Below are 26,344 nucleotides of genomic sequence, written 5' to 3' on the forward strand. Positions count from 1 at the left end.
ATGAAATTCAAATACATACAAACATTAAAGGGATGTTAAACTCAAAGGAGAGTATCTGAATTGAGTCAGAAATAAAAAAAAAAATGAGAAAATGGGGAAGGGGAAAAATATTTTGCTAAGTACGAAATACAAAAATGAAAAATAAGGGGAAGAGAAAAAGTATTTTGTTTAATTAGTAAATCTAATAGACGTTAATCACATTAATTCTAGGGGCAGAGGAAAAAAATTAAAATATTCAAGACTTGTGGTTTTAAAAATGAAAAAAAAAAAGTGAAAAAAGGCTTATAACTAATTTTATTTATAATACAAATAGATAATCTTTTAGGAATTTGTTATAGAATACACCTCTATTTTTATTAATTATTTTGTATTACCTGTATTGGAATATATTTATAGAGTTATTATTACTTGTTTTTTTGCTTGTATAAATAGAGATAGAGTTTTGATAATTATTAATAAAATAAAAATCTTATTCTTCTCATTTATTTCATTATATAATGATATTAAGTTATATACTCAATTAGTATTTTTTACTTTTTGTTTTCAGCCTCGAAAATAATATTTATTTTCTTATAGAAAATTTGTTACATAGTTTAAGGAGATAAAAAAATATCATGATTTTAAAGAACTAAAAGGAAAAACGACAAGTTGATAATGTAAGGGTAAAATTGAAATTTAAAAAAATTAATTATGATAAGGGAAGAGAATAACTATTGTTCAAAGTGGAGAGAGGAGTTTAATTTTTAAGGCAAAGTTGGGGGGTGAAAAATGATTTTCACCCATTCCTTTCTACACTAAAGTGCACAATTCATTTGCCCCCTTGTGCTAGCTATCACTTGTTACCTTAAATATATATTTCCTCCGTTTTAATTCATGTGATACGTTTTAAATTTGAAAGTCAAATATTTTTTTTTATTGGATCTTTTTATATATGTCTTTTAAATATTTTCAATTATTAATTATTGTGACATATAATTCTTTTTACGTAAGTCCAAAATATGGGAGAAAAAACTAGGAATTACATGTCTAAATTTACAATCAGATTAGTGTGGAAGTGAGGTTGATCAAGCAATGGAGCAATAAAGGGCCAGTGCAGTTTGCTCACATTCTGAGGGAAGACAATGCACTGGCAGATTATTTAACTAACTGAGTGTTTGATTTTACAGGCTCTATTCAGTTTGAGCAGTTTATGAAATTGCCAGTAGGTGCAAGGAAGATCCTTAACAGTGATAAGAGTGCGAGACCATACATCAGATTTTCAGAGAATAAACTAGGGAACCAGACTAGGTATGGACATGGACTACACAGTCTCAATGACAACTCCTGATAAACTATAGAGTTGTCTAAGATTGTATCTAGTGTGTGGTGTTAACAGTTTATCTGTTCATCCTACTAGAAGGGATCTGTTAGATAATTTTGTAGTTGTTTTATAGGATTCAGGCTGGTGATTTCCACTATAGTAGTGCATGATTGAAGGGCAGAAGTTGCAAAGTAACACCTGTTGAATAGTTTGTCATACTGATTGCTTGAGTTATTCATTTGGATTTGATGACATAGCACCTGATGAGAGCTTTAAAATCTAAAGTTAAACTGTATACAATGTGATGCAGAAATTATCAAAGCTCCACTCTAAATGCATAGTTGTCATTAACAACTGCCTTGGATTGATGTCACTTTCTTCCTATAAATATTTGTTTTGGTTAATAAAACATCACCAGCTGTTGCTGTGTGATCCTTTTGCTTAAAAAAAAAAAAAAACTAAATTTACAGTTAAGATTTAAATGTTTAAATCCGAATGATGTCACATAAATTCGAACAGAACCAAATCTAAACACAATATCATGCAGTGGTAAAACAAGTGGACCATTCTTATACTTGCATTTGTGTATAAAGTACAAAATCTTTGTTGCTTAAACAATCAGCACATACCTATTTATGATCATCAAAATTTATAAGAAATTTGACTATATGTTTTCAACGTCAATAAAAAAAACTGCTAGATACCCTAACTAACATGAGTATTTTGTGTATCTTTTTCTATTTTAATTCCTAAAAGATAGGGGAAAATATGCCTTGTACTGCCTAGTGCCTACTAATCCTCTACATTTTCTTTTCCAAGAAAACGTAGCATTTATCGATTCCAAAAGTGCAAAAAAAAAAAAAAGACGATACTCATTGACAGCACTCATATTTCACATCTTCAAGTCCAATTTGGGAATCAATTGAAAGGGAGGAAAAAAGGACAAAAAATAACAAAGACATACACCACTAAAAATAATGAAATACTGAATATCATACCGAAATATTATGATACAAATAACAATAATTTAATTATTTTTAATATGAAGTAATAAAAGGTCCAAAATTCTGAAATCATTCCGTCTAAAAACTTTTTGCCTTAATTACGTGCTAAATATAAACCGAAAAGGGGCCAAATATACGCCTCATCATACTTTGGGTCCAAATATACCCTTGCCGTTGTACTATTCGTTTAAATATAACCCTCGTCGTTAAGTTATCCAAGCGGACATCCAATCCTACATGGCACTTAACATTTTGATGAAATGGATGCCACCTCAGCACCCCTAACCCATTTTATCCTTCCCCTCTATTTGTTCTTTCACCACTAAAATGTCCTTTCTATCTGTCACGACCCAGCTAGGGGTCGCGACGGGTACCCGGGGCTAACCACCGAGCACCACTCGTTCTATGTCTCATCATACTCATTTCATGCTCTTTTATTACTTTTATACTCAAATCGTAGAGAATCATATTTCATATAAAACGTAAATACTTATATAGATATATGCCTCTTGGCCATCAAAATAACATTTATACTATATAGCATCTCGTGAGACCATCTAACCCACACTGCGTATCTACGAGCCTCTACTGGAGAACTAGACATATACATATATACACAAAAACATAGTCCGACTGGCACCTCCGAAATAGTGGAGTGCTCTTGTAAAACTGCTGATAGCTCCTAGAGGTCTGCGCCGTCTCTCTGTCTACCTGTGGGCATGAACACAGCGTCCAAAGAAAACGGACGTCAGTACGAATATTGTACTGAGTATGTAAGGCATGACAATGAAAATACGTCAATGAGATAAAGGAAGCATCAATAAGGAGCAACTGTATATGACTGTCACTTATAAAAGAAATAACACATGCTGACTTACTTCATATCCATCATTATAGCATATATTGCCGCGGAACGTGCAGCCCGGTCCATACATCATCAAATATCAATATATTGATGCGGAACGAACGGCCCGATCCATATATCATCATATATAAATATATTGCCGCGGAACGAACGGCCCGATCCATAAATAATATAGTATAGTAGTGCCGAGGAACGTACGGCCCGATCCATCACCCATATATCCCGCGTCCGGGCATCCCGCGTCCGGGATGAAATCATGATATGCCAGCTGTACAGGTGGCTATGCGTCTATAGTGCCTCACCTTTCCCCACTTCCCCAAAAAAACATTTTCATATCATATACATATACATACATAATATACGTAGCATGCATGAGGGCTCAGGAAAGTTATGTTCCTGCCGGAGTGACGTAAGGTCGAACACCTCCGCTTATATTATGGATTAATCATGATCGTCATGTCTCGCCTTGAAGGGACAATCATCATAAGGCGAGAATATCAACGAAAGCTAATATAAAGAGAACAGAGAGTAGGGTCATAATCTTGTAAGAAGTCATTCTGTATACTTTTGGAAATCTTAAAGGAAATATAGTCGTCATCCATGAATAAAATTGAGAAGTCAAGAAATAGCTCAATATTCTTACATCGTCATTGAAATCCTAACTTGGAACCTTTAAACATGAAATCGTCTCATCGTAGTCATCATAGGAAAATATTCCCATCTTTGGCATCATTGTAATCATGATAAAAAAAAAATATGTCCATTATTGCCCTCATAAGAGCTTACAAACTCGTAAACCTTCGTTTTGGAACGATGTAGGCATTTGGAAAATATTTACGAGTTATCAAGGAAGGAATCATGCTTTGGAATCATAAACTTCTAACTTTTGAAATTAAGGAAGTCATGGAAGCATTTATGAATTCACAACTTAGGAATCATGCCTTTGAAAGAAAAGGACAAGCCTTAACATACCTTTGTCGTTAACTATGCTATCGTTCGCTTGATTTCCCTTGACGTAACGTCTCTACCTACAAGAGAGAATTCGCACCATCGTTAGTCAATCGATGAGAAGAACGCGCTACTATTTCTAGGGAAAATTGGGCAGTGTTTCCTTTGTTGCTACTACGTTTCCCATATTCTATTTCAGCTCCCAAACATTCGCAACCATAATCACAATATAGAAATCAACAATCATCATTTATATACATTTAGCAAAATCCACCAATTTCCTCCAATTTCTCCACTTTTAGTGGTTTTAGCTTATCGTCACATTTTTTTCATTCATCACACTTATTTCATGGTCTAAACATCATTTATAACATACTCATGATCACAACATATCAACGTTCATGGTTTCATTCAATTACCATTCAATAGTGACACTACTCATCCTTTCAACACTCATTTTCCATGCTTTTCTACAATCCAAGAATCTTAGCTTTACAATACCTTAAATAGCACAATAAAACCATGAAACATACCTTAGATGATGGTGGAACAAGCTTAGAGTTGAATCCTCCCTTTATCACCAAAACCCTTCTTCACCTTCCTTAGGATTTTCCTGAAGAAGATGAATCCTACTTGAGTTTCACACACTTGGGTTCATGAATTTGATGTTGTTAATCTTGGTCCCCTTTGATTTTTCTTGTGGATGAAATGTTGAGAGGGTTCTAGAGGGTTTTCGGACCAAAAATGGTGAAACAATAGGTTAAAAACGAAGTTGGGTCTATATATAATTGTCCAGAAGGTTCTGAACTGGCACAACATGCGACACTCTATGCGAGTCGCATGTCGAACATGCAAGTCGCATGTTGTGTCGCAAATCATGCCAGCTGACCAACTCTCACTGGCAAGCTTTGCGATTGCATCTGCGAGTCGCATGTTGAACATGCGAGTCGCATGTTGCGCCGCCAAGTGCGCCAAGCTATCCGTCGTAGAATGGCCATAACTTTTGATCCCGATATGCTGTGAGGGCCCACGACCTATGGTTAGAAAGATATTTCAATTATATACAACTTTAATCCTGTGGTATTCTTCCCAAATTCCAACTTTAGAATAGCGTTTTGGCCCCTCCAAACCAGATCATTACGAAGATGTTTCCTTAACTCGCCCTTTTGGATGACCTATGCTCATGTTTGGCTTATGGGTTCTTCTTGAAACTTACTTGGAACTTCATTACCAATATAAGGGACATTATAACTCTTCTCCAAAATGTCATTAAGCCATCATTAATTCGATACTCGAAATTCTTTCCCGATACACAACATATACCTTGCTTTCCTTATCAACTTTCGTCTCCTACCTCCAATGTCTTTGAAATCTCATTTAGAATCATTAAATATTATATCTTACTTATCAAAACATCATATGCATCATGCCCTTCGTCAGTCAATTCACTGTGCATGAACGAAAAAAAAATTCCGAGGTGTAACATTCCTCCCCCCTTGGGAACATTCGTCCTCGAATGTTAAACTATTCGGGATTCTACGAATTTTCGCCACTTTTTTTTTTTAACTGACTCGGTGTGTCATAACCACACTATTCTTGCTTACCTCTTATTCCTTGCAAGTCACATAATCGTTCTTGCGTGATTCGTGTACATACATTTCTATACATATACAAGTATCCACATCCGTATTTGTATTCGTAATCGTACTCATTTACCCAGCATTAGACTTATTTCTGCACAAATCTCACTCTTTGTTTTAGAGTGTATATCTGTCACATCTTAGAGTCCATCACTTCATTCTCTACACTTATATTACCTTTACTCGCTCCCCCCCCCCCCCCTCTTTTAGGGTTTTACTTGTACCCTTCTCATATCCGTTACCTCACCTTCAAATATTTAATTCATATATCCCTTATGTCCCATGCTCTTTTACTCTTGATTATACCAATCAAAAACTACTACGACTTTGCCATATCACTTTTCTCTAATTTCTTTTTCAAGTTGGCTTCCCTTTTTGTCATTGCTTTCTATCATCTCTTGTCATTGAAGAACCTTTATGCTGGACTTTCCTTTAACAAGGTCTTATAAGCTTTCTCATCTACTGCTCCAGGGATCGCTTGTCGGTTTCACACTTGCATTCACTCTTTATTCATATAGAACATGTCACATCTTTAGTCGTTTCCTCGCTATACTTTACTTACTTTGTATCCCAGTTATCGCTATATCCTCATTATATCCTGATCATAATCAACTCTATGGAGTGACACTTCTTGGTCTCATTCGCAAATCTTGCTCATGAAATAGACTAAACCGTGCGAAGTGAGCATACTTAACCTGTTACTCTTTCTGATTATCCCTGCTTCACTTATCATATAAGTCATTTCACCAATGTATTCACATTCATTATAGCCCCTCATATTCGTATCTCTATCTCCGTGATGCTGCTATTTTATTTTGCTAATAACTTATCGTATTTTACTCGTGCTTATACATCCAATAGCTACTTCAGTATCACACTCTATTAGAGTTACACTTTCTTATCCATGTCATGTTTTAGTGCTACTAATCTCCTTTGTTCACTCTAGTATTTCTCTTTACCGTATCAATGTCGCTCTTATAATTGCCATTACTATCAATTCCATAGTATCTAACTCTACTCTTGTAGTCATTAACGATACTTCTAGCTTAATCTCATTCTGTCATTACTCTTTTGTACATCATCTTTTCTTGTTAGGACATATTACAAGCTTATTTCTTATCTCTTTTGGATTCTAGGAAACTTTCGGCAGAGTTTCCTCTATATTTCTTACTATCTCAAAACCTGCACGTAGCAAATACCAACAATGCCTCACAAGGCCAATATATATATATATATATATATATATATATATATATATATATATATGACATATCTCAGCCACACAGGGCTCCCATTTTCAAGTAAAAGCACAAAGATGCCGTAACGTACCTCATGTATCACACTTCGAGATGTACCTAATCCTGTAGCGATCTGCCCTGTTACCTCTTCCCATTTACTTTTCCTTTTTCATCCTTCAGCTTTATATTTCAATCATATCTCAATATTCTTATTTTATTCGACACATATCTTTCATACCGTCGCTTACCTTTATTCTGATCCATTCAATTTGCTGTGTTCTCAACTTATAACTGAACTTATCATTAAGAGCCACATTTAATCAATTTCTCTATCATATGAACACTGACTTACTTTCTGACAATCAATTCATCATCATAGTATTACATATTTCGATAATGTAGCCTCGACGAAGGGGCTTACCTCCGTAGCTTTCATTGTCATCAATCACTTTCTTCTACCATTACCAATCTTCTGCTGCAATCAGGGGTTAGTATAAGGAATCTCATTTCCTACGGCTTAGCTCTATCGCACGACCTTAGAGATGAAAGAAGAGTAACCATCCTAAATGCCTTGTAGCCTCCTGTTTATTAGCGTGGCGCGCAACACACCATAAACAAAACTCTACTAGACACGGCTCGTAGACACTTCCTAGGACGAACTGCTCTGATACAACTTTTGTCACGACCCAGCTAGGGGCCGCGACGGGTACCCGGGGCTAACCACCGAGCACCACTCGTTCTATGTCTCATCATACTCATTTCATGCTCTTTTATTACTTTTATACTCAAATCGTAGAGAATCATATTTCATATAAAACGTAAATACTTATATAGATATATGCCTCTTGGCCATCAAAATAACATTTATACTATATAGCATCTCGTGAGACCATCTAACCCACACTGCGTATCTACGAGCCTCTACTGGAGAACTAGACATATACATATATACACAAAAACATAGTCCGACTGGCACCTCCGAAATAGTGGAGTGCTCTTGTAAAACTGATGATAGCTCCTAAAGGTCTGCGCCGTCTCTCTGTCTACCTGTGGGCATGAACACAGCGTCCAAATAAAACGGACGTCAGTACGAATATTGTACTGAGTATGTAAGGCATAACAATGAAAATACGTCAATGAGATAAAGGAAGCATCAATAAGGAGCAACTGTATATGACTGTCACTTATAAAAGAAATAGCACATGCTGACTTACTTCATATCCATCATTATAGCATATATTGCCGCGGAACGTGCAGCCCGGTCCATACATCATCAAATATCAATATATTGATGCGGAACGAACGACCCGATCCATATATCATCATATATAAATATATTGCCGCGGAACGAACGGCCCGATCCATAAATAATATAGTATAGTAGTGCCGAGGAACGTACGGCCCGATCCATCACCCATATATCCCGCGTCCGGGCATCCCGCGTCCGGGATGAAATCATGATATGCCAGCTGTACAGGTGGCTATGCGTCTATAGTGCCTCACCTTTCCCCACTTCCCCAAAATAACATTTTCATATCATATACATATACATACATAATATACGTAGCATGCATGAGGGCTCAAGGAAAGTTATGTTCCTGCCGGAGTGACGTAAGGTCGAACACCTCCGCTTATATTATGGATTAATCATGATCGTCATGTCTCGCCTTGAAGGGACAATCATCATAAGGCGAGAATATCAACGAAAGCTAATATAAAGAGAACAGAGAGTAGGGTCATAATCTTGTAAGAAGTCATTCTGTATACTTTTGGAAATCTTAAAGGAAATATAGTCGTCATCCATGAATAAAATTGAGAAGTCAAGAAATAGCTCAATATTCTTACATCGTCATTGAAATCCTAACTTGGAACCTTTAAACATGAAATCGTCTCATCGTAGTCATCATAGGAAAATATTCCCATCTTTGGCATCATTGTAATCATGATAAAAAAAATATGTCCATTATTGCCCTCATAAGAGCTTACAAACTCGTAAACCTTCGTTTTGGAACGATGTAGGCATTTGGAAAATATTTACGGGTTATCAAGGAAGGAATCATGCTTTGGAATCATAAACTTCTAACTTTTGAAATTAAGGAAGTCATGGAAGAATTTATGAATTCACAACTTAGGAATCATGCCTTTGAAAGAAAAGGACAAGCCTTAACATACCTTTGTCGTTAACTATGCTATCGTTCGCTTGATTTCCCTTGACGTAACGTCTCTACCTACAAGAGAGAATTCGCACCATCGTTAGTCAATCGACGAGAAGAACGCGCTACTATTTCTAGGGAAAATTGGGCAGTGTTTCCTTTGTTGCTACTATGTTTCCCATATTCTATTTCAGCTCCCAAACATTCGCAACCATAATCACAATATAGAAATCAACAATCATCATTTATATACATTTAGCAAAATCCACCAATTTCCTCCAATTTCTCCACTTTTAGTGGTTTTAGCTTATCGTCACATTTTTTTCATTCATCACACTTATTTCATGGTCTAAACATCATTTATAACATACTCATGATCACAACATATCAACGTTCATGGTTTCATTCAATTACCATTCAATAGTGACACTACTCATCCTTCCAACACTCATTTTCCATGCTTTTCTACAATCCAAGCATCTTAGCTTTACAATACCTTAAATAGCACAATAAAACCATGAAACATACCTTAGATGATGGTGGAACAAGCTTAGAGTTAAATCCTCCCTTTATCACCAAAACCCTTTTTCACCTTCCTTAGGATTTTTCTGAAGAAGATGAATCCTACTTGAGTTTCACACACTTGGGTTCATGAATTTGATGTTGTTAATCTTGGTCCCCTTTGATTTTTCTTGTGGATGAAATGTTGAGAGGGTTCTAGAGGGTTTTCGGACCAAAAATGGTGAAACAATAGGTTAAAAACGAAGTTGGGTCTATATATAATTGTCCAGAAGGTTCTGAACTGGCACAACATGCGACACTCTATGCGAGTCGCATGTCGAACATGCAAGTCGCATGTTGTGTCGAAAATCATGCCAGCTGACCAACTCTCACTGGCAAGCTTTGCGATTGCATCTGCGAGTCGCATGTTGCGCCGCCAAGTGCGCTAAGCTGTCCGTCGTAGAATGGCCATAACCTTTGATCCCGATATGCTGTGAGGGCCCACGACCTATGGTTAGAAAGCTCTTTCAATTATATACAACTTTCATCCTGTGGTATGTTTCCCAAATTCCAACTTTATAATAGCGTTTTGGCCCCTCCAAACCAGATCATTACGAAGATGTTTCCTTAACTCGCCCTTTTGGATGACCTATGCTCATGTTTGGCTTATGGGTTCTTCTTGAAACTTACTTGGCACTTCATTACCAATATAAGGGACATTATAACTCTTCTCCAAAATGTCATTAAGCCATCATTAATTCGATACTCGAAATTCTTTCCCGATACACAACATATACCTTGCTTTCCTTAACAACTTTCGTCTCCTACCTCCAATGTCTTTGAAATCTCATTTAGAATCATTAAATATTATATCTTACTTATCAAAACATCATATGCATCATGCCCTTCGTCAGTCAATTCACTGTGCATGAACGGAAAAAGTTTTCCGAGGTGTAACACTATCCACCACCATTACCGCTATTTAATTGGTCGATGGGAAAAAAATTCCACCAGATTGCGGGAAATGACTTGCCGTCGTAAGAGCTAAGATTACGTGTCGTTCTCTTCGCTGTCTAAAGACATTCATCGTTACTTTCACACACTTTTGCGATTTCTTGTTTTTATGCAGTAAAATTATACTTTTAAACCCTACAACTAGACAATCAACTGTGCTAGTGCTCACGATCATGTTTTCGATACCTGAAATAGTACCATTTAGTGTTTATTTTTATATAATTAGTGTGCTGTTATACTGATCTGTAAACTGGCTGATGAACCATTTTAGAATTTGTGGTTAATAAACCCATAATTTGTTTGTTTGATCTATCTATAACATTAATTTTAAAAGGGCAAAATACTTTCTATTGTTCTTTTGGGTAGATTTATGTTGGAATACAGAGAAGAAACATACATAAGTTGGAGGGGTGGGGAGGGAGGAGAATTAGAAGGAAGTTTTGTTTTTCGATCAACCAACTAAATGGCGGTAATGGTGGTGGTGGCGAAGGATATTTTAGTGGTGTAAGAACAAATAGAGGGGAGGGGTAAAATGAGTTAGGGGTGTTGAGGTGGCATGCCACTTGGCATCCACCTCATCAACTGTTAGCTGCCTCGTAGGATTGGATGTCCATCTTGGATAAACATAACCAAGGATGGGTATATTTAAACCAACAGTACAACGATCAGAGTATATTTGGACCCAAAATATAACGAAGGGTATATGTGGTCGTTTTCTGATAGTACAGGGGTATATTGGCCCTTTTTTGAAATATAAACTAGACACTTGCTTACATAGTCGTATACTCATATGCAATAAAAATTATTCAAACATGCATGTTGTTTCCGGTTAACGAAGGACTTTTCCATCGTTATCAAATTCTTAATTCTCCGCTATCCACGTAAGTCGAAGTCGAATAAATTTTGGTAACGGACTTACCGTACCGCACAAAGCAAAACATAAACTTAAAAGTACCAAATCAATAGAACTAATTCAAAATGGTAATGGTAAAGCATCTTTAATAAAAAAATCAAAATTACCGAATCAAAATTTTAAAAATTATATCATACTATACCATACCATGAACATTCCTAATTATAACTCTATCCTAAGATAAGTATGTACCGAAGTCACAATCCTTTTTATTAATGAACTTGGGCTGTGTTTTTTTTTTTTTTTTTTTTTTGAAAAAAAAAAAGAGATACAGAAGAACCCTAATACATAATTAGTGCACGTAATTAAAATAAAAATCATGAAAATTAGCAGTTTGTATGTTATTCCTATTGCCCCAATTTATGCAGCACTATTCGGATTTTGAAATTAAGTCACAATAATTGACAATTCAAAACATTTAAAAGACATAAAAAAATTACAATAAAAAAATTCATTTGAATCACAAAATTCGAACGATGACGCATAAATTGGGACGGAAGCAGTAATCAAGTGATAATGAAAAGAGGACTACTCTATTTGTACTTTAAATGAGGTTAAAGTACAATTAAAATAAGGTATAACATAATTTAAATTATAGGTAAAACACCCAGGTGAAAAAATATCATGTATAATTAAAAAAAAAAAAAACATGACATTGAGGGTAACTGAAAATACTAAGAGCAAAATAGACATTGCCAACAATAGGAAGGAAAACCTATTAATCGTCGAACGTTGGAGCAAGATTTACATTTTTAAGCAAAATTGAATAGGGAAAATGATAACAGAACTTCTAACTTCGAAAACAATCTAGAAAACTAGCTAGAGACCAGATAAAGAGCGTATAAAGCTGATGTGAATGTCCATTAAGTGACTTTCTCTGGCAAATTTTATTTGTCGACAAAAAGTTCTTGTTATTTTGTTCTGATAGCAATAATGGGAATCATATTCCCAAGCGGAATTAATCTTTCATTTCTGTTTCTTCAAATCCTGCATCTTGACGAAGACTTCTACAAAGAAGCACAAAAAAGCTTCTCCTATAAGTTGACGCAATCTCTTTGAAGTTGGACGTCAAGAATCTATTGAGGGAGAAAAAAGAAAGAGGAAGAACATGGATATTGAGAAGAGACTCTACAAAGCTGCAATTGAAGGTAATGTTGGAGTTTTACAAGAATTACTTCAAGAAGATGCTTTGGTTCTTGATAGACTTACCTTAAAAAGCTTTAAAGAAACTCCCTTGCACATAGCAGCAATGCGCGGGCACATTGAGTTTGTGAGGTTAATTCTTAACGGAAATCAACATCTTGCTGCTGAACTGGATTTCCAAAATTCATCAGCGCTTCACATAGCTTCGGTAAAAGGGCACATAGAAATTGTTAAAGATTTGTTGGCAGTGAATCCTGAAATGTGTCTGGCTCGTGATCGCGATGGTAGAAATCCTCTTCATCTTGCAGCCATCAAAGGTCGAGTTGAAGTCATCAAAGAACTTATACAAATCAAACCAGATGAAGCTCTAGGAATGATCACTAACAATGGGGAAAACATTTTGCATTTGTGTGTCAAGCATAATCAGTTAGAGGCTCTCAAGGTGCTGATGGAAATTGGATTTGATCATGCGTTTTTTAACGCAAAGGATAGTGATGGCCACACCATTCTGCATTTGGCTGTTGCTGATAAGCAAATTGAGGTATGATATTGTCCCTTCGGAAATCAATTGATGAATTCCTTTCTCATCTGCCACTAAATATAGAAAGGTGTTATTTTTTAGAACCGAATAAAAAGAAAAGAATGTCACATAAACTAGGATAAATAAATAGTTATTAAACCTACCAATCATGCTTTTAAAAGCTATCAATATACATGCTAAAGACCAACGAAGTAGACGTTGAATGCTAGTTCTGATGCACGTCACTTTTCAATTTAGCCTCTCTAGAGAATAGCAAAAAAATACGCGAAATCGACTCAATGCTAACCTAAGATTGATAAATAAGGTAGGAAGATTCAACTAAAGAAGATAAGCTTTGGAAGGATAGGGAAGATTTGAGATGAAAAACTTGGTTATGGAAAAAAGCTTTCTTGAATTGGCTTGGTTATAAATACCTAAAACCACCCCTCTTCATAGTTGCCTAGGGATGATTCAAGATAACCAACTTAGCCCCTCTTAACTCTCCTATACTCTTTATTACTCCCTCTGTCTCATATTAGTTGTCCTGTTTTACTTTTTGAGAGTCAACTTGACCAATCGATGGAGTTAGATTGGATTAGATCAATTCAATATTTAAAATTATAATTTAGATATTTAAAAATTATAAGAAAAGTACTATAAATTGTAATTCTTCTCATATCAATGTAGTGAAAAATATATCTCAAAAAATTAGTCAAAATTTATATAGTTTGATTTTTTAAAAGAAAAAAGAAAGTTGACAAGTAATATCTGAGGGAATATTAAAGGCTTGTCTGTGTTCTACTTTTGGTAATTTCTACTGCATTCTCTTTTAGCTCTAATATTTTCACTTCTTTATTCCACCATTATGTTTATTGAGGTAGATGTCTTAAGCCTTTATATACACAGTGATGTCTTCCTCCTCCTCTAAGCCACATCCTCCCTCTTCCCCAAGTTTTTCTCTCCTTTTTTTTTTTTTTTTTTTTAAGATTGTCATAGTTACTATTTGGACAGTCAAACATGGAGATATTACAATTATAAAGAGTTTTGTGTTTCTCATAAAAAACATGTAGCTCAGCAATTTCAAGATTTAGGTAAGTATAGGTTATGTCTATCAAGACGCACCTGTTAGTCTAGTGGTCAACAAAGTATAAGGTGCAAATATCCTAATGTTCAAATCCCAGCGGAGATAAAAATATTACGTAATTTTTTCTCATATACCTAAGTTGTAGTAAGCACTGGATGGATCAATTAGACAAGGGTGCACAAACTGGTAAATAAACCAACCGTCTATCCACTACTGAAGTTTAACACTTTTGAGTGCAGACCATAGAGTTTCTTAGGAGGCATCCTGCATTTGATCTGAATGCACTGAATGTATGCGGATTAACAGAGATGGATGATCAAATTCAAGTCCATGGTGACATTGAAGACATTGAAAGTGGAGAATCCAGTCGATTTACAAGGCCACATCGAAAGGAAGTCAATCATACTTCCCGGAGCGAAATTAGTGAATCTTCAAAATATACATCACAGAAAAAAAAATTGGAGCCATTACAAAGAGAAGATTGGATAGAAAAGGACAAAAATACTTTAATGATTGTGGCTTCGCTCATTGCAACCATGTCTTTTCAAGCTGGTCTCACCCCTCCTAGTGGATTATGGAAAGAGATTCTTCCAGGAGGTATTTAGTAATTAATTTTAGCTACTAAAATGATTTCTGTTTTCTAAGTATCTTTTAACACCAAGTTAATCGAATTTCTTGGTAAAAGTTTACAAAAGCGTGACTACTTGTTTGGTAGTATTATAACTATATTACAAGTAATTCCTCTAACTTTAAAGATGTCCTTCTTCTACTTCTCGCTTATTCTTCCCTTTAATAAGTTCTCTTTTGATGAGCTTCGTTGGACGTTATGAGTCTGTTACTTAAAAAATCACTTAACTATTGGAAATTAGTTAGCAAAGTCATTCTTCTTTATTTTTTTAAACAGAAATCTCACTTATCTTTATTTTTATCACTTCAAAAGTACTATATCGAATTTCACAAATTTCCGAAAATTTCTTGGATTATATGCGTGCAAGATTGAGTGGGGGAGAGAGCCAATATTTACTGAGGGGAAGCTAAGGTTTTTGAATTATATGTGTGCATGCATGAGCAGCACATATATAGACCAAAACACCTCATGAATCAAAAGTACTAACCATCACAATGACGACAAGAGAGGGTTGCTCAAGTGGTAAGCTCCCTCCACCTCAACTCTAAAGTTGTGAGTTTGCGTCACCGAATAGGCAAAAAGAGGGGAAGCTCTAGGGAGGGATAAGAAAATAAAATAAAAAATGAAAAACCCATCATGATGAGAGAGAACACAAAATACATATTTCATTTTCCCCTTCCCAAGATAGTATTTGAAAATTAGGACCCCCAGTTTTAATATGTAGGTATATGGACACCTATTAGGATTAGTGCTAATTAACTCAAATCTAATTATTTGACCTTCCAAACCAGCGCTAAGTTTTAAAAAATGTAATTTGGTCAAAAGTAATAAAAAATAAAAAAACCAAAATAATAATAATATAACAACATTTTTCCTCCCTCATCTCTTCCCCATTTTCACGTTTTTTTAGACATTGAGAAATCGATCGCTGCAGCTCTACAAATCGAGCTCTTCACTCTCTTTTCAAAAATTAGATTCGGTTAGTGCTTTCTAGGTTTATTGACTTGGGCATTATTACTCTTGTGAGCTTTATTTTGTGATTTTTCTATCTGCATCTTGGGTTTATAATAGATTGTGGTTTATAATAGACTATATTTGGTTTCTTCTGCTGGGCTAAATTATATTATAGACTATATTAAATTTATCGAGGGTAAAATGGTAGTAGTTGGTAATTATAGTGGTCGAGTGGGCTCACACTAAAAGGACCTAGAGGTGGACCTCTCCACAAAAAACCCAAGCTATTGAATTGGATCATGACTACACCTATAGAGATTTAGTGCGCGGCATGATTCTGTCCGGTGATATAGATCCCAAGCGGTATGACATGTCCATTAGCTACATAGTTGGTGCTGCTCTTAACTGATGAACGCAAAATACAACTTTAAGTTAAGCACTTCTGTAGTCAAAGATAGTATAGATAGATTATCATCTCTACAGGGATTGGTGCAAATAATATCTCAAAAGAAGCTCGCTCAATACTATTAAAAATGATATTTATAATTGAGGTGGTTAAAACCACAAGTGGTATCGAAGAAGTAAATAAAAACAAGGATCAAGCATAAGTGTTATACAAAATATGTATTTACTAATAAGAGAAACAAGGGCATATGCAAGATTTCTGCAAGGTTTATTGATTCTTTTGAATTCAATAAGTAATTAGATTATTCATGAACTTGAGAAACTTCTTTCGAATGAATTCAAGTTCAATCAAATAAACTAATGAGGACGTCCTGGGAATAGCAAGAATCTATTGACAGAATAAATTTTAGGAATGATTTCTTCTGAATATCATTTCTCATATAACTCAAGAAAATAATTGAAGGGCCCTTTCGATTACTCAAGAGAATTTTCAAAAAGTAACTTAAATCATGTCGAAACTATTCATGAAATACTTCTTCCTTCAATTATACTACTCAAGAATATCTCAACAATCGTTTTAAACTTCCATCAACAAATTCACATTGCTCCTTCCTTGCCCAAGAGTTCTATCATACACGTCTCCAAGATCACCCTCTGAAAATATGTCTTATAGCTTTTATATCTCGTCGCGGCCAAATGACCAAAATGCCCTTAAGTTTGAACTTTTCAGAAAAATCGCCAAAGTGGATGATGGTGGGGCGATGGGGCTCTATTGAACGACCATTTTCCAAAATGGCCGGGGTTGAGCGATGGCTGTGCAATGCCCCAGCTTTGAAGCAACTTTCGATTTTCACCATTTTATCTCTTTTCACCTCGAAGCATCTCCATAAGTTCATCCTTGAGTTCCTTCAAGCAAAAACCTAATGAAGATCAAATTAGAACATTTCATCATGTAAAATCTCCAACTTTATATAAAATCACATCAAATAAACTCATAAAACTCGAGGGATAGATAATCATCATTAACAAGTGGGCAAAAATAGGTCCTATGTACATCAAGAATGATGTGTAGGTGCGCCTATATCTTCTTGATTTTGGTAAGGATGGTTCCAGGCCTCTTATATGTAAGTGTGTACAAGAGGTCCGATGGAAGTCCAAATCCATCAAGGCCCGCCTCACTGCATTGATGAACATTCCAGGACTTGATGGTCTTGGAAAGTGTCCAATGAGAAATGATTTCATGAATTTCATGGACATAATGTTCATATAGATGATTTGGAAAATAGTGCTGGTGTTTCCAGCAATTTATCTACTGCAATAAAGTATTTCATGTTCCTGTAGAGTTCTCTACATTGACAAGATCCCGCCCCACATGCAGAGAAAGCATGTCCGTGATTTTAGAGACAGTTCATAACTACTCTTCTCCATGGAACACCACATATCCACACTACAAATCATACAAATGTGATGTTATCCCAACTCTTTCTGAAGGATAGTGTGTGATTCCTCCGAAGTTGCGGGGCATACAAATTTCCCCACCAAAATACATTCCAAAAAAGGCCGAAGGTAGACTAAGCGGTACAACCAATTAACCATGGAGGAACTGAAATCAAACAAGAGGAGAAATAAATTCTCCACCCACAAGCAATTTGGCCACAAGAGAACCACCTATAGTCTGAATTTGTGGTTGGTCTATACATAAATATTTCCCTTTTATCTTAGCTTTTAATGAATGTCTTATGTCTATAATAAGAGTTCAAATGGTCTATACATAAAAGTTGCCCTTTTGTATTTGCTTTTAACGAATATCTTCTATATGTAATAATAGTTCAAATGGTCTATACATAAACATTGGCCTTTTGTCTTTGATTTTAAGTCCAAATGGCGTATACATAAACATTGCCCTTTTTGGTCTTTACTTTTAATTAATGCCTTCATTCTATAATAAGAGTTCAAATAGTATACATAAATGTTCCTTCCGGTCCATTATAATATTTATCACGTCTATACCTAATTTATAATTGTCGCAAGTGAAAAGTCTAACCAAATATGCACATAGATCTAAACATGCATAACTGATTCCAAAACATAATTAACAATGATGTAATTCCACTGAACAATAAAGTTAAAGTTCTAAATTATTCTCAACTAAAACAACAACTAAGCAACCCCACCCTAATTCTTAGCAGTTGCCTCATCTTGAATCTCAATGGGATCAGCAACCATAGAAGCATCGCCATGATCGACATCTAAAGAGGCAAGAGTTCCATTAACTTGTGGTTTGATGGATTTTTAAAGCTGAAACAATGATTTATCAATTGATATCAGTCTATCTAGAATTTCATTTGTCCCCTCACCACACTCCTTACAAAATCCGCTACCTCTGTATGAACCGTATCCATATGTTCTTCCAAAAGTCACATGATTCTTCTATGCTGCTCTAGCGAGACGTCATGGGCGGGCCTCTCCTAGCATATTGATCTCTGTGGGATTTTCTAAATCTTTTCTCCTTAATGAATTGATTTCCTCATTCATCTTCTCGTCGTCATAAGACATAAGATTCTTGTCATGACCCAATCTGTGAGACGTGACGGTACTGACTCACCTGAGTCAATAAGCCATCCACAACCCAATTAAAGCAATTTATTACGGAAATAAGTGCAGAAATAAATCATACAAGTCAATTTCAAGTCTTAAAGCCTTTATAATAATAAAATGCCAAAATAAGTACGATCCCCTAAGACTGGTGTCACTAGTACAAGAACTTGCTAAATACGGATACAAGTCTGAAATGATACTTAAGTACACTGTCTGGAATGACAGAAAGTAAATAATAGAGAAGAATTCGATGCTACAAATCTGCTTGTATCCCACCCCGAATTCTTGAGATGGTGTCCTCAATTGTCGGCGAACTCACGGGCAGTGCTCGAACCAGGGATAAAATCTGCACACAAAATAGTGCAGCAAGTTTAGAGTGAGTACGGGAACAACGTGTACTCGGGCAATAACATCAACTGACCCTAACTTAACACGGAGACGAGTGTTGGTCTTCCGAATACTACTGCTACACCTAACCACGGTAAGTTCATCATAATGATCATAATAACCAATGCAATCTCTAAAATCATAAGTTATGAGCCTAGGTTATAGCATCTAAACCCTTAAGTACAGTCCAATAATCCGAATCAAGCAGCCAAAGGATTCAATATCAGCTTAACACAAAAACAAAACACATGTAAAAGAAAATGGTAAGAAATGCAAGTGATATGTAACGCAAAGGCTTTCCATCTAAGGTACACACACGCTCCTTTAATAGGAGCGCGACCCATGGGGGACTCGCGAGGTCCATATACCGCCCGAAATCATTTCCCTTCGGGTTTCTTCGCCATAGTTATCTCTCAATCAAATTACATTACCTGGCTTATATTACCTGTCACTAGCCAATCAGACTCATATCAATCATATCAGTCGGTCTATCGGGTCATATACTCACGTCAACCGTCTAGAATCATTTCCCCTCGGACCCAACATATGTATCCTCAAGTGTAATATGCATGAGATACCATATAAAAGCATAAATATGGCATGCACACAACAAGCAATCAATGCCAAACAATAAAGACTCAATCTTTAGCCTTTTTTCCACTTTTAAACGAGTAATTATGAGTTATAAGAACACATGAATCACAAATAAGATAGGTAATAAGCATAGAAATAATAAATAAGAGACCTCATATCCTAATCACGAGAACCAATCAATTTATGCTATGAGCTAATGCCCAAACCATGGCATTCAGACTGGACTATACAATTGAAATTATACAAACACCCATATCATGGCACTGGTACCCAATGTAAGTGCTCGTCACCTCACAAGTATCGGGACCCCCTTTAGTTATCCCATTATCCCCTTTTATTAGTCCAATTAAACCAACCAAATTGCCTTAAAATGAGGTCAAGATCTGAACTTGCCTGAATTTGGAATCCGATAGTCACAACGAAGCCTTGGCCTTCCATAGAGCCTCAAAATGATCCCAATCTGTTCAAAATGGGATCTAGGTAAGAATATGACACTAATGATACCCATATTGCTATACATTAAATCTGAACACAAAAAGTCACCCAAAATAAGGTTTCCGAGCCTCAAAGGGCAAAACGAGAAATTTAATCCAAAATTAGTTTACCCATCAGCTATGATGTCTAAATACCAAAAATCAACTCAATCCAACATCAATTCCATGATTTAATCATGAATCCTTATTTTTGACTTACGGTTTATAAACCCCCGATTTCCCAGCCATAATTCATGATTTCTAACATGAAAATCCTTATTAATCCATGATATAATCTAAAAGGAAGGTTTAGGAAATTACCCAATCAATTAACCTTGCAATTTCTCCCAAAATCACCATAAACCGAGCTCTCAAATATGTGAATGAAATGGTTAAACTCGAATTGGGGAAATAAAATAGGTTTCTGATCAGCGATCTCTGCAGGTGTGCTCAATTTCTCACACCAGTGCTTCATTAATTTGCTCAGGTCCGCAGGCACGGCGCCACTCCTGCGGCCTTAACTTCGCAGGTGCGACCATAGCCTAAGACACCTCCCTTCGCACCTGCAACCCACCACGTGCAGGTGCTGCCTCGCATGTGCGATCTCAATCTCACGGGTGGGAAACACCAAACACCGAAAAAATCATGCAACTTTCAAACTTCAACCTAACACTCAAAACTCATCCAATTGGACGGTGCCTCCACTAAAGTTTCACTGAATCAATCTCTTTGGACCTCAACTTCCGGATCTGCCTATCCAAAATAGTAACCGGCTCCTCCTCATATGTCAAATTCTGATCAAGCAACACCGAATCCCATTAAGTCACATAAGAACCATCAGAATGATACTTCTCAAGCATAGAAATATGAAACACATAGCGAACACCTAATAAACTAAGAGGCAAAGCTACCTCCCCAATGCGCTAAACAATCTTAAACGGACCAATGTATATACCTAGGGCTCAACTTTTCCTTCTTCCCAAACCTCATCACACTCTTCATGGGTGAAACATTCAGCAATACCCGCTCACCAACCATGAACTCTAAGTCACGAACCATTCGATCCATATAACATTTTTGTGTACTCTGAGCGTCAAAAGTATCCCGTGAATCAACTTGACCTGGTCAAAAGCAACACGAAGCAAATCTATACCTCAAGGACTAACCTCGAATGCATCAAGCCACCCAATTGGAGAACGACATCTTCTACCATAAAATGCCTCAAATGGTGCCATCTCAATGCTAGAATGATAACTATTATTGTAAGCAAACTCTACCAAAGGCAAAAACTGGTCCCAATGACTACCAAAGTCAATCACACAGGCTCATAACATATCCTCAAAGACCTGAATAGTCCACTCAAAGTAACCATCAGTCTGAGGGTGAAACATTATGCTAAGCTCCACCCGAGTACCCAACTCCTTCTGCATAAATCTACAGAAATGAGATGTAAACTGAGTGCCTCGATCCGAAATGATAGATATAGGCACACCATGCAAACGAACTATCTCTCGGATGTAGATTCTGCCAACTTCTCTGAATTGTAGGTAATCTGAACAGGTAGAAGATGAGCCGACTTCGTCAAACGGTCCACAATCACCCAAATAGCACCAAACTTACCCAAAGTCCTAAGTAACCCTACCACAAATTCCATAGCAATCCACTTCCATCTCTACTCAAGTATAGGCATCCTCTGAGTAATTCCACCCGACTTTTGGTGCTCATACTTCACTTGTTGACAGTTCAAACACTTAGCCACAAATCCTGCAATATCTCTCTTCATACTACATCACCAATAATGTTGCTTCAAATTCTAATACATCTTTGTAGCTCCCGAATGAATAGAGTACCTAGAATTGTGAGCCTCCTCCATGATCAATCTAGTTAAATCACCCACCTGGGAACAAATATGCGACCCTTGATCCTTAAAACCCCCTCTTCATCAAGAATTTCCTCTCTTGCCTTTCCTTTTCTTATCACGAATTTTGCACAACTTTGCATCTTCAAATTGTTGGGCTCTAAGATGCTCCATTAAGGAAGACCGCGCCTCCATTCAAGCCATAACCTTACCAGGTTCAAAAATATCAAGTCTCACTAATCTATTAGCCAATGACTGCCCATACATAGCCAAAGGTCACTCTCTAACTTGTAAACATACTAGGCTACCTACACCGCCTTGCAACTCAAGGCATCCGCCACTACATAGGTCTTGCCCGGATTATAAAGAATTGACATGTCATAGTCCTTGAGCATCTCTAACCACCTCTGCTATCTCATATTGAGATCCCTCTGATTGAGAATGTGTTGAAGACTCTTATGATCAGTAAACACCTTACAAACACACTATACAAGTAGTGCCTCCAAATCTTCAATGCAAATACTACCGCCGCCAACAACAATTCATAAGTTGGGTAGTTCTTCTCATGCACCTTCAACTGCCTTGAAGCATAAGCTATCACATTTCCTTTCTACATGGACACACACAATAAAGCCCTCTCCCTTCACTGGAAAAGTCAAAATCAGAGCTATAGTCAACAAAGTCTTGAGCTTTTAAAAGCTCGCCTCACACTCATCCGACCACTAAAAGGGTATATTTTTATAAGTCAATCCGGTCAAAGGAGATGCAATAGATAAAAATCCCTCTACAAATCGCCGATAATAACTAGCAAAGCCAACAAAACTCTAAATATCGGTAATTGAAGTAGGCCTGACCCAATCACGAACTGCCTCAATCTTCTTAAATCTACCATGACCCATCCTTGGTCACCACATGTCCTTAAAAGGCCACAAAACTGAGCCAAAACTCACACTTCGAGAATTTAGCATAAAGCTTCTTCTCCTTCAAGATCTCAAGCACAATCCTCAAATGTCGATCGTGCTCCGCTCCACTACGAGAGTATATAAAGATATCATTAATGAAGATAATCACGAAGGAATCCAAGTACAGACTAAAAACACCATTCATCAAATCCATGAAGGCTGTTAGGGAGTTAGGTAACACAAATGAGATATCCACGAACTCATAATGCACATGTCGTGTTCGGAAAGTTGTCTTAGGAACATCCTCAGCCTTAATCTTCAGCTGGTGATAGCAGGATCTTAAGTCAATCTTGGAAAAGAGGGAAGCACCCTAAAGCTGGTCAAACAAATCAGCAATGTGCGGTATTGGATACTTATTCTTGATGATCACCTTGTTCAACAGCTTCTCTTCCCTAGAAAATTCCTTGTTATCCACGAAATTTATGAGCACATCCTGATTAACCTACTTGTAATCTGATTTAACATTAATATAGAAATTATCTCCTTGTTATGGACTTTATTCAACTCATCTTCACTAGAAAAGGCCTCGCAATTTAGTCTAGTGACCAATGCAAACTCCCTTAGCCAAAAAAATGGCATATCCCTAATCAAGAACTACATCTCATGCTTTTCTTCTGATACTTTATTTAATATTGAAGAAGCAAATCAACTAAATGTCCATTGAATTGGTCTCAGTTTACGGCGGTTCTAAGAAGTGGAAAAAAAATTTGTTCGGAAATAAATTAAAGGTTAACGCTTTTGTAGTTCATCTTTGAAAGAAAACCATAATTTCAATAGACCTCACTCGATCCGGGAAGGGAAATCAACTTCTTCAAGTAGCCATAGACCAATTCGAGCCTTTTCACTTTCTACTTCCACGGACTTAACATTTTCAGGAACGGATAGACGATCACTATTTTCCTCGTCATCTTCTGTAGCCTCGCCTTTGCCGCATTCCTATTCTATTCTACTAGAAATGCCTCTTTTGTTGTCTTCCTGTTCTCCAGTACCACAATTGCCTCTTCTTCGTAAGTGCATTCTGGAAATGCATCAATCTGTTCAATTGTATCAATTGACATGGAGTCCGCCTCTTCTACATTTCATCTATTAATTAACTCGTCTAGTCGATTGCATAGGGTTTCAACTTCATCTAGGTCAACAATCTTTGTTCTTACCCTGTTTTTGAAGTAGAAGGTCTGTAATATACTTTCCAAAGTGATATGGCACGTTGTCTTTTTAACACTCTGACAGTAAACTTAGAAAAATCAAATATCATGCAAGACAATATGGAACTCAAAAAAAAGAAAACAGAATAAGAATCAATTAGGGCTTCGCCATGACTGTAAACCCAGAAAAAATCAAAAAATAAGGCAAGAGAAACAACATATTGAACTCGAATAAAATCATAATAAGAATAAAATATGGCGTTGCCATGACTGTATATTTACAAAATAACAAATAAGATTTTAAAAAAATATTTGAATTTGAATAAAATGAGAGTAGGAATAAATTAGAGCTTCAAAAACCTGGAACTGTTCTTCAGTCGAAACCTTCAAATTGTGGCTCTTGAATGGCAAGAGTAGCTTCAACGCTCTTTCAATCTTGACCAAATAGAGAGGTGCTGTTATATGCAGATGTCGTTATAGAGAAGTCTGATTGTTATAAGTTTCTAAAATTATATAGAAATCCCCACGTGTTTGCTAAGCCCAAATTTAGCATTGTTTTCCACCAAAAATAAAGAGAAAAGAAACAGGGGTTCTGATCTTAAGAAAATAACTCAAGTGGCTCTGCCAACTAAATCAATACGCCTTGTAAAATTTTCTACTTATAGACCAAAAAGAATCGAGAGAAAGTTAGAAAAGAAAGTGCGGAAAGTTGGGCTATGTTGAGGATAAAATTAAGTAAGTAATTAAAAGTTTGTTTATTGTAAGGTAAAGGGCCTGGGACTCAATCTCTGTGTAACTCATTATCAAAAAGAAACTTCACGTCCTTGGTCCATGAAAAAAAAAAAATCAAGCACACACGTGAGGAGGCGCGTTGAGCATATAATTAAGTAAATAAAAGTGTGTACTATCTAACCACTTAAGCTCTTAGATGAGATGGACACACACTTCAATATGCTAAAAACTGTGTATGACACTAATCTACTTCAGCTATGTAAACGTAATTTTATATACATCTCCGATTACAAAAGATATGAAGCTAAACTACATTAATCTAGAGCTCTACATACGCTTCCCTGTTCTTACTCTATTGTCAATGTTGTTGATACATGATAATATTTTCTACAGATACTGCAATAGCATCATCTAGTCCGAGTCCTACAGCAGATTCATCAGTGAAGAGAGGAAAGTTCCTATTATCGATTTATTACAATTATATAGTGTCCAATACATTTGGGTTTATAGCATCTTTGAGCATCATATTACTGTTGATAAGTGGCTTGCCTTTAAGGAAGAGAGGTTTCATGTGGATATTGAAGTTTATCATGTGGATTGCCATCTCTGCAACCACATACACTTACCTTACATCTGTCACAGCCTTTACCCATGAAAGCATAAACCATGATGACAAAGTCATAGAATGCTCACTAATGGTATGGATGGGATTGATGGCCTTCCTATTCATTATCCATACAATCCGTTTGATGGTGAAGGGCCTGAAGGCTGTTAGAAAGCTGAAGAAATTTATTGCCAAGAAGAGTAATGAATGAATTCCAGCTAGTGTAATAGTAATGTCCTAGCTAGTGTGAACAAGTAAAAAACTCTATCTAATTTATCTGAGGATTCATGATCTCCATGATTGTATTAGTACTCTTACAGTCTAGTACTTATTTTAAAATATTTGAGTTTTAGACCTCTTTGAATAGTAATATATTGGTTGACAGATTTAAGTTATATATATATAGAAGATCTCTTACTCTATTAGTACATAATTTAACTTGTGATAGAAATCTCATTATTATCATTATTGACACTTGATTTTTGACCTCCCATAAATTATTTTGATTACTCGGAGTCCTTGAATAATAAATAAAATAATTTGCACACTCACAGAGAATCTGAATGATTTTTACATAATTATTCAGACCTGCATTTTACTTCTCTAAATGAATAGAGGAACCGTAAAGGCTCTATTAATTATTTAGATATTTACCAGCATTTTTACAGCATTTATGAAATA

At 36.1% G+C, this 26,344-nt stretch overlaps 1 protein-coding gene across 1 annotated transcript; it reads left to right on the plus strand.

The window, feature by feature from the left end:
• Positions 1–12,086: 12,086 nt before the first annotated feature.
• On the plus strand, positions 12,087–26,041 carry LOC132609617 (ankyrin repeat-containing protein At5g02620-like). Its single transcript, XM_060323679.1, has 3 exons — positions 12,087–13,260; positions 14,563–14,920; positions 25,453–26,041. The coding sequence occupies exons 1-3, from the start codon at positions 12,685–12,687 to the stop codon at positions 25,872–25,874; spliced, it is 1,356 nt and encodes a 451-aa protein (XP_060179662.1). The 5' UTR covers positions 12,087–12,684; the 3' UTR covers positions 25,875–26,041.
• The last annotated feature ends 303 nt before the right edge of the window (positions 26,042–26,344 follow it).

The sequence above is a fragment of the Lycium barbarum genome, chromosome 9 (assembly GCF_019175385.1).
Source record: "Lycium barbarum isolate Lr01 chromosome 9, ASM1917538v2, whole genome shotgun sequence".
NCBI lineage: Eukaryota > Viridiplantae > Streptophyta > Magnoliopsida > Solanales > Solanaceae > Lycium > Lycium barbarum.